At 41.1% G+C, this 16886-nt stretch overlaps 1 protein-coding gene across 1 annotated transcript in view; it reads left to right on the plus strand.

Annotated features, from left to right (window-relative positions):
* LOC311039258 (disco-interacting protein 2 homolog C-like) overlaps window positions 1-16886 on the plus strand; it is a 93573-nt gene that overhangs the window by 69079 nt on the left and 7608 nt on the right. The window contains 5 exon segments of the mRNA XM_084048990.1: window positions 1150-1261; window positions 3082-3191; window positions 6961-7091; window positions 8517-8526; window positions 8528-8686. Coding sequence (XP_083905116.1) covers window positions 1150-1261; window positions 3082-3191; window positions 6961-7091; window positions 8517-8526; window positions 8528-8686 — 522 coding nt within the window.

Here is a 16886-nt window from a genome sequence, read left to right on the forward strand (position 1 = left end):
ATATTTTTCTTAATTGTTCATGTGAATGAAAAAAAATAAAAATAAATAGATACTTGCTTCATTAGCAGAATTTGCCAGAATTTTGTAAAGAAAATACTAATATTACTACCTAATGTAATATATCAGATAGAAGCATAATATTATAATTATTTCCCTGGCCACCCCTTGGGGGCGCCACTGCAAGATGCTGAGCACAACTTTGAGGTCTTTATACCCAGAAAACATGGGATTAGCATAGCATATTAAATGAAGTTTCTAGGCTGTCCAGAAGCCAAGATAGCGCAAATGATGTATTTTGTGGCAGCCATTTTGGATGTCCAAAATGGTAGCCATGCAGGTGTCTGTGCAAATGCCACCATACACTTTTTAGATTCCCCATGCTCTGAAGATTAAAAAAATATATAATTCAGATAAATCTCCAAAAATGTTGGGTGTTTTGTCAAGTGTTTTGTTAATTATTTGGCCCCCGGCCCACAGGTTGAGAATCGTGTCATTTCCTCCTAGCAGATTGCTGTTCTGAACAACATCAGATAATTCTTAAGTCGTTATCCCATGTCAGATGATTGATTTTTTTTCCATAAGTAGCCAATGTAATAATAAGCAGGATATTGGACAGTGAAGCAGTAATTATTGGCAAATAAACCCTGACAGGGGAAAGCTTGGCCAACACAAAAGCTTTTCCAATAATGTTGTATTGTTTTCCAATAATGTCTGATTTGATTTGATTCTGGTCAAAGAAATACTGTACATGTAATCACAATATAAACCCAGGATAAACACATAAAGGTGTAATGCAACACTTATTTCCGATGTGGTTCTGCAACATAAATAAAACAAATAAAGACATTTAACCCATTAAAACTGGCAAACCGTTAGCTATTCAAAAATAGCAGATGTAGAAGCTCGCAGCGCGTCACTTCGTGCTGCGCTGCGAGCTTGTACGTTTGCTATTTTTGATATTTCTTTGAAGAAATCTTCAAAGTGTGAGAACTACTGATTTGGAAGGCATTTGTAGAATCGGCCTCAGGTCTTCATGGGTAAAACAAAAAAAAAGCCTTGCTGTACTTCATCACTACATAATGTCAACGTACTTTACCTCCTTCAAATCCTTCTGTTTCTATCTTTCTCTCTTTCACTCACATGTTGCAGGTGAGTCGTTCGGCGTGTGTGATGACCACGGCTGTCATCTGCAAGCTGCTGCGCTCCAAGGAGGCTATGGCCACCGTGGACATCAGGAACTGGCCCCCTGTCCTTGACACGGGTACACAGCACACACACGCACGCACGCACACACACGCGGTGGTTAAAATGGACCCCTAATCTAGTGACTGGTGTTTACAGTTTACAGTTTAGGCATTTAGCAGACACTCTCAATCCAGAGTGATTTACAGTAAGCTAGGACACAAGATAATACATCATAATACACATAATACATCAAATGCATAAACATAGTAATCTAATAGGTGTGTGCGTGTGTGTGTGTGTGTGTGTGTGTGTGTGTGTGTGTGTGTGTGTGTGTGTGTGTGTGTGTGTGTGTGTGTGTGTGTGTGTGTGTGTGTGTGTGTGTGTGTGTGTGTGTGTGTGTGTGTGTGTGTGTGTGTGTGTGTGTGTGTGTGTGTGTGTGTGTGTGTGTGTGTGTGTGTGTGTGTGTGTGTGTGTGTGTGTGTGTGTGTGTGTGTGTGTGGCGCGCACGCACGCACCAGATGTCCTCAGAAAGATAGAAACATGTATTCAGCAGCCCTCTCTCTCTCTTAAAGTGGTGAGTTGAGGGGGGGGGTCAGTGGTTAGGATTAGCATCAAGGATCAGAGATATTTTTAGACATAATACTGTATAATGGCTAAAGCTCAGTCAGTAAATAAAACACTCATGTGTCTGTCTGTCTGTCTATCTGTGTTTAAATATGTTCATAATCATATTCATCTTTTTATGTTCTTTTCTTTTTTTTTGTAATTCTTTATTTAAGTAAAGGACAAGTGTGTACATCCTACCACATAGTTTCACCTTAATACGGAATGCTCACCTTGGTAGAAGATGAACATCTTAAATTGCAACCCTTCCCAAAATACCATTCTTTTGTTTTGTTTTTAAACACAACACACAACACTTATGCCTCCTTTCATAAATGAATGCCCTAATGTATACACAAACGTAGCGAAAATAGCTGATTTACAAGCTCACAACAAATCGCCATGTTTGTACATCAGCAATTTTTTAAGAGAAAAAAAACAAATAAAAAAAACTTGACATGCTCAAAATATAGGGACACCAGGTTCAAACTGGTCTGTGGGTTTTTAAATTTTTAACACATCCACCGCCAAGGGCTAATCTCATAATGTACTCACCAGTGCCAAGGTTTTATTGTTGTTTTTTGTTTTTTTCAAGTCGCCGTAGGCCCCGTTAAAATCCTTTAGAATCCGCGATGGACTGTTAGTAAACAACCTGCACATGTCCCTTCGTCTTTTAGTCCAGACCGCGTGTCTAACGGAGCCGCCATGTTTGAGTTCTGACCGTTTATGTTGAGGAGGAAAAACTACACAGGTTTTACAATGGTTTTAGTGTCCCACTTAGAATGGAGGCCGACGGGAAACAAAAAACGGGATAACACTTCCGGTCGACTTCCGGTGGTGTTACACTGAAAATGGTCCCCCTAGAAAATTGGGGGAAAAAAAAAAATCGAAAAAAAGGAAAAAGCACCCGGACCGTAGGACTACGGTCTCGGCGCTTAACAGTTGGATTTAACGGACCGTAGGACTACGTTCTTGGCGGTTAATGTGTTAACAATTAAAAGTAAAAAAAAAGAGCCTAATAATAACTACATTTGATTCAATGGAACACAGTCTATTTTTTTCCATTTCCTGAAAAGTAACGGTTTTGGACGTATGTACATGGTTTCCACCAGAGTGACATTATACTGTACATGTCTTGTTTCTGTTATTGATGTTCTGTGTGTGTGTGTGTGTGTGTGTGTGTGTGTGTGTGTGTGTGTGTGTGTGTGTGTGTGTGTGTGTGTGTGTGTGTGTGTGTGTGTGTGTGTGTGTGTGTGTGTGTGTGTGTGTGTGTGTGTGTGTGTGCGTGTGCAGATGACCTGCCAAAGAAGAAGCCCCCAGCTCTCTATAAGCCCACCAACCCAGACGGCCTGGCCTATCTGGACTTCAGTGTGTCCACTACGGGAATGCTGGCCGGAGTGCAGGTCAGTCACCATGATGAAACGTTACTTGACGTTTCATTGTCATACAAATTATTGTAATTAACGATTTAATTGTGCCGATCTACAAGCTCACAACGCGCCCGCGATGTGACACGTTGTGAGCTTGTAGCTTGTATTTTCACATAAAAAATATAATATATTAAATACTAGAGTTTCGGGGGGCTACGCCCCCCTCAACCCCAGCCGCGCACGGGGCCCAGCGTGGCCGCGTGTATATTGGGGTACTGAAATTGCTGGAGTAAAACTGTGGAAAAGTTAAAAAAAAAAAAAAAAAAATTTGAAAAAAATATATTTTTGATGTTTGAGGGGGACCCCCGCGGACCCCCTGCTGGTCGACGGCCCCCCTGTGGAGTGTTGGGCCGCGCGGGGACCCCCCTGGAACATGGCGGACCCCTTCGGTGTTTTTTTTTTTTTCATGAAGGTGGTTGCTTGTTTCTGGCGCTTGTTTGTTTTTAGAGAACCTGGCATGCCAACGACTTGGCAACCCGACTTGTTTGTTTTTGTGTTTGGGATGAACATGGCACGTGAAGGACGGACATAGTGTGATCGAGACATGAGTGAAGTGAAAGTAACGGCCTGGGTGGAACAAAGGAGGTACGTAAGAAGGGGGGGGGGGGGGGGGGGGGGGGGGTTGAAGCAAAGGAGCTGCGTGTGTGTTGGTGTGGAGGAGATGGGCAGAGTGCAATGGCGGCACATGCTGCCGCACGTTACACCAGAAATGGTGCCTGGAGAAAATGGTGACCAAAAAAAAAGTTTTGAAAAAAAGGAAAAAAACCCCCGCAGCGGCTGGTAGCTGTTGTGGTGATGAGGTCGTGCGCACGGTAAACGGTACGAAGCTGCCTCCCCTTCCGTTTTGTCCGACATTTGGTGAGTAGAATTAATTATGTTGCGCGGTGGAAAAGCTGTAGTGAGCAGTGAGATGTCCCCTACGCGAGGCGTAAATTCAGCGCGGCCGCCGTGGCGAGTCAGTTGCCGACATGTGGTCTGGCGGTGCGTTGTTTATTCGATAACAGAGCTGTGGGGTGTCGCACCTAGGGTGCGGAAGTTGCTCGCCATTTATATAGTTAGATAAATTTTTCAGAAAATGAAGAAAACCTTATATTTTTAAAACAAAGCAATACTGCCTCATCAAACTTGGTATTGTGACTTTATATATTATCAGATACTTGCATGTGTCATTATATTATCACCACTTTACCCAAATCCAGTTCAAGTGGAGTTAGGAGGTTTTGTCCATCATTGAGTGGAGTTAGGAGGTTTTGTCCATCATTGATAAGAACAGCTGACAATGAATCTCAAAGCTCACAACACATCACAACGCATTGTGAGCTTGGAGATCAGCTATTTATGGTGTGCGCCATCCTCATATACTAAGTATAGATCAAGCTGAATACTGTACTTAACACATTCCCTGCCAGAGGTCTTTTTTTTTTTTACTTCCCCCACTGCCAATGTTAAAAACAAAAAACACAGGAGCCGAGATACAGGATTTTAAAGTAATAAGTTAACCAAGGAGTGAATGGAGCTACAAATCTTTGGATGGCTATATCTCTGGTTCTGTGTGGATAAATTGAAAATTGGGGAGAAAAAAAAAAAAAAAAAAAAAAAATTCATTCACGGTTATACTCGTGACTGGCACATAACGGGGTATTTATCCAATCACGGTTATACTCGTGATTGGTAGGTAATGTGTTAAACAACTTTTATTTTAACATGCATTGGAAACATCCATGGATCTAACTGTTACCACTGTTGTTCTTCTACAGTTGAGTACAACAAACAATTCTGCCTCAATACTCAATACTAAATGTATGTAACAAAAGCAATCATGGCACACCAACAATAAATAAATGGCATATCAATAAAAAAAATACATTCATGAATAATAGAATCTGTAGCCTATCAAATCTGTAGCCTACTGCACTAACAATAACAACCACAGTTGCATTTACCTATCCATCAACATTTTATTATTACACTGTTGTGTGTTGTGTGTTGCCTAAACCTTCCAGTCACTGGGTTGGTGAAAACACCCCGCAAAACGGTGACCAGAGCCGAGAGCAAATGACTGTTCACTTAAAGTCTCTGCTAAAAGTGGAGGGTAAAGCATGAATGCAGTCTGACATGAGTGATATTCAGTCACGTCCTGCATATTGGTTTAACGCTGAAATTACACAGTGAAAACTGTCCAAATTTATATCTGACAATTGGTCAAAAAAAAAGTCTGAATTACGTTTTTTTAAATCTGTAGTATTTATATTTGACAATTGGCAAAAACCCTGTATATATAGTATGGAGCAGTGGAGAGCATGAGAGGAGGGGGGAGTTGTTTGTTTTTGATGGACAGTTTGAGGATCCAATGGAGTTGGGAGTTTTCGTCAGAGGCGCTTTTTAATACTTTTCATAGGTTATTATAAAAAAAAACTTTACACAGATGTAAAGGGGGTTCAATAGCATTGATTTATGAAAAAAAAAAAAAACTGAAAATGGAGTTAGCTGGACACCGACGATATAATAGTTCCTTAATCGTAATCGAGGCTAAAGTGTCTTTCTTTGATGAATTGAGTGCAAAGGACCCCAATGGAAACAAGCCATAGTGCTTTCTTGGGTTTAAAATCCTCTTAACACATATACTGCCAATCCCGAGATATCTCGGGACATTAAATCCACCTGTTACCTGCGTATCCCGAGATATCTCGGGATCGTCTTTTTATGTGGTTTAATAACGAAAAAACATTTTTTTGGTACCATCCTTGATTTTTTTTTTTCCCCATGACGCTTCCGACCCATCCTATGAGAAAATTTCCGACAACCGTTTCCGGTTCGTTTTTTATCCTGAAAAACAGTTTTTCCCTGGTTTTGGCTAAAGATCATGGTTTTCACACGGTTTAAAAAACGAATGGTAAGCTCCGGTTGTATTTTCTTTTCTTTGATCGACGAACGGTTATCCTCTTTGTGTTTAAAAACGATCTGATAGCCGATCGGAGGCTAAGCTAATCTAAGATGGCCGGTGGGGAAACGTCACAGCCACGTCACAGCCAAACGGATATGACGTTTGCAGCCTCTTTTACCGGCTGATAACACAGAAGAAGAAAAAGGAAAAAAAGTGTAAACATTATGAGGGCTCGTACGTCCGTCGTTGCTGTTTATAAACACCATCCGATCGCGGATTTTAATGGATATAATTTTTTTGTGAACGGTTCAAAAGGCTATAAAACTCAAAAACGCTGGCAGTGGGTGAGTACCTTATGAATAAACTCTGGCAGGGAATGTGTTAACAGACCTTGTATTGAACTGTACTTCCCTGTGCTTGTCTTTGCAAGCTGTTAATAAAGTATTCAATCAATCAATCAATTTATGAGATAATTGTGATATTGATTTGAAGTCATCGTCCAGCTCTACTTTAAGAGTACAATTTGACCCTCTCAGAGTTAAACCAACACTCTCGATTTTTACTGTGTACCAATCTCAAGTAAACCCCTACGTGTCCTGACAGCGTGGACAATTTTAGAGTCATATATACCTCCCCCGGAACACAGCGTTATGAAAACATGCTGTCAGCAAGCCTCCCACACAGATCCGGAAAAAGATTGGGGGGAAAAAACAACAACATGGAAAATTATATTTTCAGGTCTTGAAGGGACGAAAATAAACGTGTGTCATGTCTCCTCCGTGTTTGTCTACGTGTGTGTGTTTGTGTTTGTGTGCGTGTGTGTATGTGTGTCTTTCTTTGGCGTTCTGTGTTGTGCAGATGTCCCATAATGCTGTTGGGGCGTTCTGTCGGTCGGTGAAGCTGCAGTGTGAGCTGTATCCGTCCAGAGAGGTGGCCATCTGCCTGGACCCCTACTGTGGACTGGGCTTCGTCCTGTGGTGTCTCTGCAGGTAGGTTTAATGGCTAAATATAATTTCATACGATAGTGTCACGTAAAAGTAGCAAAAATAGAGCACCGAAGTCTGACATCGCTGCCGCTAAATGGACCCTTATAGATATTTAACTCTTGAGAGCGTAAAATGAAACCAAATGGACCCGTCTCAAGAGTTAAATTATTGTTAAATATCTGCATTACTTAATTGAATAATTGTTATTTTGATCAACGTTTGCCTGTTAACTCTCCTATGGTACCTACTACCAACATCAATAACCAAAGTTTTTTTTTGTTAATTTTTACGTTTATCAAATGTAACTCAATATCATAAACGTCACATACCTGACAAAATCGGCGGGCTGATTTGTTTGGAACACAGTTCTTATATGACGCGATCTGATTTCCCTATGGGATTTCCAATGCAAAAAATAACTCTGTGACTCAGGGGTAGTGGGAGTGACGTCAGGCCTTTGGTAGGCACTAGGCAGAGGAGGCTGGTCGGCTCGCTGTCTCCAGCGAACCAGGACGCCTGCTCGCTTCCCCCAAAAGTTTTGATGTCCAAAAGTGTTGGCCCGTAATATGTGTGTGTGCAACTGCTGTAACAATATTTAAAAGTAAAAATAAAAAGTATGAAAAGTAAAGAACTGCAAAACAAAACTGCAAGAGCGAGTACGACAGCGACTTTCACCGGCCGGTTTCCATCTTACTATTTTAGCATAAGATCTCTAGTGGTGTCACGGATAAATTTGTCCCTGTCACCCACCCTCCCCATCACCAGCCCTGTCCTTGTCCCCACACACACACACACACACACACACACACACACACACACACACACACACACACACACACACACACACACACACAAACAGTGTTGCCATGTCTGCTTATTATAAGCGAGTTTGGGCTTGTTTTTCTGTAACGTCGCTTGTAAATGTTGCTAGCTTGCGGGTTGCGTTCTTTGTGCTTGTTTCTTAAGTGTACTTGCTTATTTGGGCTTGCTTCCTATAATGTATTGTATTGTATGTATGTATTTGTCTGCGGAACATCATCTGAAAATATTTTGTGCAAAGGACACCCATACAAGATTTGTGTGGTTAAAGATTTTCAAAAATATCAAAAATATTGAATTTCTTTTCCAATATATATTTTTTTAAATAGTAGATCTACAAGCTCACAACGCGTCGCATCACTTGTAGATCTGCTATTTTCAAATAGCTGACGTAAAGTGGTAAACACTTTAGTTTTAGCCTAGTCGCTTTTTTTTTGGGCTTGTTTTCATTGACCTGGTCGCTTGTCTCTCTTGCAAAATCTGGCAACAACACTGCACACAAGTCATAATCGGTAAGGACTAGTGTTACTGATACTAACTGTAATGAGTGCTCAGTGAAGTCCATAGGTTCTCTCTCTCTCTCTCTCTCTCTCTCTCCTTCTCCTCCAGTGTGTACTCGGAGTCACCAGTCCATACTGATCCCCCCGGTGGAGCTGGAGTCCAACCCGGCCCTGTGGCTGCTGGCCGTCAGCCAGCTGAAGGTGCGCGACACCTTCTGTTCCTACAGCGTCATGGAGCTCTGCACCAAGGGGCTGGGCTTGCAGACCGACGCGCTCAAGGTGAGCAAGGAAAGGAGCTCTCTGTCTGTCATGAATTATAGGCGGCTGAAAATATGGTTTGACCCAAAACTAATTTGAACAAAAGGTTTCTCAATGGTTTATTGTAGTATCAGGTGTACTTAATAACATATCAAAAGTTTACCGAAATCTGATCATTAGAAATGTCAAATTTCCAAGATGGCCGCCACTAGTTCCTTAAAAGACCATTACTCCTTCATTGTTTGCCCTACACAAGTAATTTTGGTGCCTAGCCCCATGTTTTGGTGATATAGGAATCTAATTAGCATATATAAATAGGCAAGTGATTATAAGTACAATTATATATCAAAGCAATTGGTTATAAGCATATTTAGCAATGTAATTGGACATTTCTCCCATTTCTACATACTATAATGCCCAGGATTGGTGAATTAATCACCTATACATGTAATTCACATCTGTTGAAACTTTAAAAAATTATTTGGATACCAATAAGGAATACATTAATTATTACTGGGTGGTACTGTGACATTTGTAAAAACATGGCTGCCAAGTGATAGACTGGGAATATTACACAAATCTTGGAAGACATTCCTTACAGAGAAATGTCTTCACCAATGTGTTTGTAAAGGTGTCCTGTTCCCAAACTGGGGTCCCCCAAATGATTTTGGGGGGTCCCCAGATGGTTAGCTTTATGTGCAACATGGTTTTCTCACTCAACAGTAAACGAACCAACATACAGTATAAGTGTATACAGGGTATCTGCACATTTCTAAAGTTACAATTTAAATACTCTTAAGACTCAATATCATCTCAAATATTAGGTAAGAAAGAGGCAAACATTGTGAAAATAGTACAAGCTGAGAACACTACACTCAGTAGGAAAAAAATGGCCACTTGTCTGGTCTATGGGGAAGATGGACTCCTCTGTGGGTATACAGTGGAGAGAAATGGCCCCTTATGGGCCAAGAGAGGGTGTACAAGTCATCACAGAGCTAACACAACATGTATCTAGTGTCTTCTACTGGGTGTCTAGGCAGGGGTGGTGGAGGAGTGTGGCGTGGATAAGGTTCAGATTTGCTTGTCACAGACATCTCCTTATTCCTGAGACTAGTAGTTGTGTGAGGTTTTAGTGCAAAATTAATTTCACATATTTTGTGATTGGTACTGCTGGCAATAAGCTTGAACCCTGATCTCTTTTTCTGGATAATTTTAAGAGCAAGAAGGTACGTATAGGGGACAGCCCATGATGCCCTGGGCTCCAGTCTCCCCATAGAATCCCAATCTAACCGACCTCCACGCCCATAAGGGGCCAACAAACAAGCATTGCTTTCGGCATACACCAATGTTTTGTTCTGGAACTGTTCTGGAGAGGGGAGAGGACGCTCTGAGCCATAATGATAAGTCAATGGGAGCCCCTGGGAATATTAATGGTCAGCCACCACCGACTCTCCTGTGAGCCAGTCCGACATACTGTAGACACCCTTGTCTGCCTGACACACAGTCATGCACCACCACGTGGAGGTCTTACAACCACCACTATGGGGTTGTAAGACCTCCTCACTCGCCCCCCCCCTCCTCACTACCTGTGCCAACTCACAAGCGCCTATCTCGGACATATGAGCCAGCCAGACCCGCCAGGAGGTCCATTTGGGACCAGCATACATAGGGACACGACTGTCTGCCTGACACAGTCTTGCAACATATGGAGGTCTTACAACCACCACCACTGGGGACTGTCCCCACTACCTACAGTATGCTAACTCAAGAGTGCCTATCTCGGGAGTGCCTATCTCTTGTGTCTACAAGATGACACTGCGCGTCCTCGAGTAAAATAAATATTCTCGTGTATGTAGGGGAGGAGTTATGAAGTTCCTGTGGGGTGAGTAAGGGGAGGGTTGCAGAGATATTGGTTCATAATGCAAGACCTTTTTTGGGGTCAAGTCAAAGATGAATTTAGTTTGGGATAAATTTGATCCACAGAGCTATCCAAAACCTTTCAATATTAAAAACAATACTATCTATCAACTGACCATATTCTCTGCCACCACCTTCTGAATTACTGCAAGTTGTGACTACTAGTTTTGTTGTGTTTTGAGGATATCTTGAAGCCTTGTTCCAGTAAAAAAGAAATATAAGTATAATTAGTTAAGTTAACTTGAAACGGGTGACCATTTCAGAGGGTTTTAATGGGGTTACAAACAAAATATTGGATTTCACAATGATCTAATTGTATATTTGCAATTTGGATAAGTCCAATGGATTCCCAGGCCCCCAAAACATGGGGTTAGACACAAAAAGTACTTGTCTAGGATAAATAATGAAGGAGTTAGGCTGTTTTAATGATTTTTGGGGCATCTTGGACGCCATCTTGAAAATAACACCTTTCCAGTGGGCAAACTTTGGTAAACTTTTAGTATGTTATTCAGGACACCACATACAACAAAAAAACAGTTGAAAAACCTTTTGTTCAAATTTCTTTTGGGTAAGGTGCTTTTTTTTCATATATTCAGCCGCCTATTAACCACTTCAACTCAGTGGTGTAAAGTAACTAAATTTTTTTACTCAAGTACTGTACTTAAGTACAGTTTTGAGGTACTTTTACTTTACTGGATTATTTCCAATTGTCCATACTTTTACTTCTACTCCACTACATCTCAGAGGCAAATATTGTACTTTTACTCCACTACAATTATTTGAACACTTTAGTTACTAGTTACTTTGCAATTATCAATTATTATATTATAAAACATACATGAACCACTTCAGCCCTATTTTATATCTAGGCTATTTGAAAATAGCCAATCTACAAGCTCACAACGCGTCGCATCGTGACGCGTTGTGAGCTTGTAGATCTGCTATTTTCAAACATTTTAGTACTTTTACTTTTGGTACTTTAAGTACATTTTGATACCAATACTTTTGTACTTTTACTCAAGTCAATTTTGAATTCTGGACTTTTACTTGTAACGGAGTACTTCTGCATTACTTCTGCATTGCAGTATTGATACTTTTACTAAGTAAAACATTTGAGTACTTTTTCCACCACTGCTTAAACTACCCTGAGGCCGATTCTACAAATCAGTTGCCCTACAAAGCCAAAGTGCAGTAACTACGGGAAAATAAATCACTGAAAAGTGGGTTTAAAAGTGATTCAACTGGTCAGCCAAATGAGATATCGGCATATAAGTGATATTACACTAATTGTACATCTGTTCTTGAGGTAATTGTTTACCCCCCAAAATCACGAAGGCTAATTTGACATTTGCAACACACAAATAAGTCGGTGTGTCCAATCGTTAGGCTTTTTTTTTTAGCGGTGCCAGCCGCTCTACACTTAGACTGAGAGAACGAGAGCAATCAATGGTCTCGAAGGGCGGATCCAAACCCAGGCGCCCGGAGCAGGCGCGTCCTCCGATTGCTTCACCAATCTATGTCCCCGCCTCCCCCCCCCCTCCCCCCTCCCCCCCCCGGTCTGTGCACGGAGCAGGCTGACGTCACCAAATTTAGAGCGACGCCCCTCTGCACTCTGAATGGTTAGGAGATAACAAGCTTCAAAGACCATCGTTCCTGCATCGTTCCCCCAGACTTTTTTCTTTTGTAACAAAAAAAATGTCTGGGTTTCCGAGGCTACTCTACACTTGACTATGTCCGTCCGTATGTCCGTTTGTCCGTTTGAGCCCGGATGTCCGTTTGAGCACGGGCTTTAAACAGCTATAACTCCAGTTCGCAGCATGCCAGCAAGTCCAAATTTGGTATGTGGACTTAGACCACCAATAGGGACGAGCATTGACTGCTGAAGCCCCGCCCCGCCCTATTATAGCGCCACCAGGAGGCCACTGGCTTTAAACAGCTATAACTCCAGTTTGCAGCATGCCACCAAGTCCAAATTTGGTATGTGGACTTAGACCACCAATAGGGACGAGCATTAATTGCTGAAGCCCCGCCCCGCCCTATTATAGCGCCACCAGGAGGCCACTCACCAAAGGCACCGCTTCCTTCACACAGGTTGCGATTTTTTTTTAAACAAGATTTAATTTTAATATTTATTTTATTTTGTATTAACACAAGAACAATGGCTTCCATTATAGCATGCCACATTTCCAGTAATAGAAAGCCTGCATATTAGCTTGGATTCCCCATCGATGATGTCACTGGTAGGCGGGTTTCTGAACAATGCACAGCCCTCCTCCTCTGAGACACAGAAGTAGAACATTTGTCTTTACCATTTCATCATGAACATTAGTCAGGACCAATTATATGAAGATAGGTTGAAATTAGACAAAGTCGTCCTTTCTAGGGTCTATTTTTGGCCCACTCTTTTTTCCCCTCCTCTTTCTCTTCACCAAAAATAGCTGATCTACAATGCGACACATTGTGAGCTTGTAGATGGGCTATTTTTGCAGAATGCTTGCCTTCTGTGAATGTTCGCTTGTTATGACTAATAGGGATGCTAAGATTCATTCAGGTTAACTCCAACTTAAGTGGGTTCTCCTTTTTCAGGCCACTTAATAATAATAATAAAAAACTGTTTTAGGAGTTTTCTTGCATCGTGTCACACAAGTTTCATTTCAAGATATTTGTTTCAGCGTCCTAAAAGGAGAGGAAACATTGGAAGGAAGTTAAACAATCTCACCTGACTTGAGTGATTTCTTAAATACTTTGTTAACCATCGCTTGTTAAGACGCGTGCGGAGGAACATTTGTACAGCACACATAGATGCAGTGTTAGTACAGGCAAGATAGAAGAAAAAACTAGTCTGCACACTGGATCATGGTTCAAGGGATATTTATACAACTATTACCACCAAAGAGAGAGAGAGAGAGAGTGTGTGTGTGTGCGTGTGTGTGTGTGTGTGTGTGTGTGTGTGTGTGTGTGTGTGTGTGTGTGTGTGTGTGCGTGTGCGTGTGCGTGTGCGCGCGCGTGCGTACGTGCGCGTGTGTGCGCCTTTGTAAACCTTTTGTACCGTACAGACACCCATGCATGTGTTCTGATCTGCTGTGTGAGGGTACATTCAACAGATTCCATGTCCTTTTATAGACTACTGGGAGAAGCACAGAGGCAGTGTGCACAGAGACACTGAAGGTAGGCGGCAGACGGTCCATGCTATAATAGACCAGCAGTTTTTCATCTCTGTCGGGTGGAAACCTCATTATGTCCAAAACAGTTACTTTTCAGGATTCAAATTAAAACATATCAAAAGTAGCAGATCTGCAAGCTCAAAACGCGTCGCTTCGCGCCGCGTTTTGAGCTTGCAGATCTGCTACTTTTGATGTGTGACGCTATAACAGTGGTGGAAGGTAACTAAGTACATTTGCTTAAGTATTGTACTTAGGTAAAATTTTGAGGTATTTAAACTTGAGTATTTCCAATACTTTTACTTCTACTCCACTACATTTCGGATCCAAATATTGCACATTTTCTCCACTACATTTATTTGAAAACTTTAGTTACTAGTTACTTTGTAGATTTTGACAATTATTACAAAACATACATTAACCACTTCAGCCCTATATACATTTCCGCAATTTGAAAATAGCAGATCTTCAAGCTCACAATGCTCACATTTTTATACATTTGAAAACTTGAAATGGGACATTCAAGGATAATGAGTACTTTTACTTTTGGTACTTTAAGTACATTTCGATGCCAATACTTTTGTACTTTTACTCAAGTACATTTTGAATTCAGGAATTTTACTTGTGACAAGAGTATTTCTATATTGCATTATTGATACTTTTACATAAGTAAAACATTCAAGTACTTTTTCCACCACTGCGCTGCATGTAGTATGATCAAGTAGGGCGTTATTTTACGAAAAAGAAAAACACAAACAGTTAGAATATGGATTTAAGAGGTTTCTGCGTGGACATGTCTTCTTGCCTCCTTCACCTGAAGGATGGGCCTGTCTCTGTGGTTCCACATCACCCCACACTGGGATAATAATACACCTGTTAGGAGTCCCACATCGTTCTCTCTCTCTGCCCCCCCGGGGCATCGGTTTATTGGTTAACCCATTCAGACCGGGGGACGCATCTCTGTCATTTTAGATTTCTTTGGCTATTCAAAAATAGCAGATATACAAGCTCATGGCACTATGAGCTTGTAGATCTGCTATTTTTGAAAAATTGTGAAAATGTGTGCAACTCTTTGAATTCATATTTTTAAAAGCGAACATTTGTAAAATATTTTGTTCCAAAGATTTGAGTTACAAATGTTCGCTTTGAAAATATATATATATTCAAAGATTTGCGCACGTGTTTACGATTTTTCAAAAATAGCAGATATACAAGCTTATGAGCTTGTAGATCTGCTATTTTTGAATAGCCAAAGAAATCTTAAAACGACACAGATGCGTTCCCGGTCTTAATGGGTTAAAGGAGATGGACAGAAGTGGCCGTGATTGGTTTAGCGACGGAAGATACAGAGATTATTTTGAGGGATTCGCTTCCCCACAAATCTCCATGGAGACTGGAAGCAGCGGTCGTGCGAAAAGTGAGAGGATGCACATTACGTATAAGTTACTTTGTCAGATCAGAGAAGACGAGTGCGTTGACAGGGAAACTGAACAAAAAGTTCAGCCGGTTCATGTCGCTTCATACGTCAATCTCGATGGATGGATGTACAGTAACTGGTATCACATCATAGGAGGGGTGTGTGTGTGTGTGTGTGTGTGTGTGTGTGTGTGTGTGTGTGTGTGTGTGTGTGTGTGTGTGTGTGTGTGTGTGTGTGTGTGTGTGTGTGTGTGTGTGTGTGTGTGTGTGTGTGTGTGTGTGTGTGTGTGTGTGTGTGTGTGTGCGTGCGTGCGTGCGTGCGTGCGTGCGTGTGTGCGCGTGTGCCTTTGTAAACCTTTTGTACCATACAGATACCCATGCATGTGTTCTGATCTGCTGTGTGAGGGTACATTCAACAGATTCCATGTCCTTTTATAGACTACTGGGAGAAGCACAGAGGCAGTGTGCACAGAGACACTGAAGGTAGGCGGCAGACGGTCCATGCTATAATAGACCAGCAGTTTGTCATCTCTGTCGGGTGGAAACCTCATTATGTCCAAAACAGTTACTTTTCAGGATTCAAATTAAAACATATCAAAAGTAGCAGATCTGCAAGCTCAAAACGCGTCGCTTCGCGCCGCGTTTTGAGCTTGCAGATCTGCTACTTTTGATGTGTGACGCTATAACAGTGGTGGAAGGTAACTAAGTACATTTGCTTAAGTATTGTACTTAGGTAAAATTTTGAGGTATTTAAACTTGAGTATTTCCAATACTTTTACTTCTACTCCACTACATTTCGGATCCAAATATTGCACATTTTCTCCACTACATTTATTTGAAAACTTTAGTTACTAGTTACTTTGTAGATTTTGACAATTATTACAAAACATACATTAACCACTTCAGCCCTATATACATTTCCGCAATTTGAAAATAGCAGATCTTCAAGCTCACAATGCTCACATTTTTATACATTTGAAAACTTGAAATGGGACATTCAAGGATAATGAGTACTTTTACTTTTGGTACTTTAAGTACATTTCGATGCCAATACTTTTGTACTTTTACTCAAGTACATTTTGAATTCAGGAATTTTACTTGTGACAAGAGTATTTCTATATTGCATTATTGATACTTTTACATAAGTAAAACATTCAAGTACTTTTTCCACCACTGCGCTGCATGTAGTATGATCAAGTAGGGCGTTATTTTACGAAAAAGAAAAACACAAACAGTTAGAATATGGATTTAAGAGGTTTCTGCGTGGACATGTCTTCTTGCCTCCTTCACCTGAAGGATGGGCCTGTCTCTCTGTGGTTCCACATCACCCCACACTGGGATAATAATACACCTGTTAGGAGTCCCACATCGTTCTCTCTCTCTGCCCCCCCGGGGCATCGGTTTATTGGTTAACCCATTCAGACCGGGGGACGCATCTCCGTCATTTTAGATTTCTTTGGCTATTCAAAAATAGCAGATATACAAGCTCATGGCACTATGAGCTTGTAGATCTGCTATTTTTGAAAAATTGTGAAAATGTGTGCAAATCTTTGAATACATATTTTTAAAAGTGAACATTTGTCAAATATTTTGTTCCAAAGATTTGAGTTACAAATGTTCGCTTTAAAAATATATATATATTCAAAGATTTGCGCACATGTTTACGATTTTTCACGCGCTATGAGCTTGTAGATCTGCTATTTTTGAATAGCCAGAGAAATCTTAAA

The sequence above is a fragment of the Gymnoscopelus microlampas genome, assembly GCF_963454915.1.
Source record: "Gymnoscopelus microlampas genome assembly, chromosome: 22".
NCBI lineage: Eukaryota > Metazoa > Chordata > Actinopteri > Myctophiformes > Myctophidae > Gymnoscopelus > Gymnoscopelus microlampas.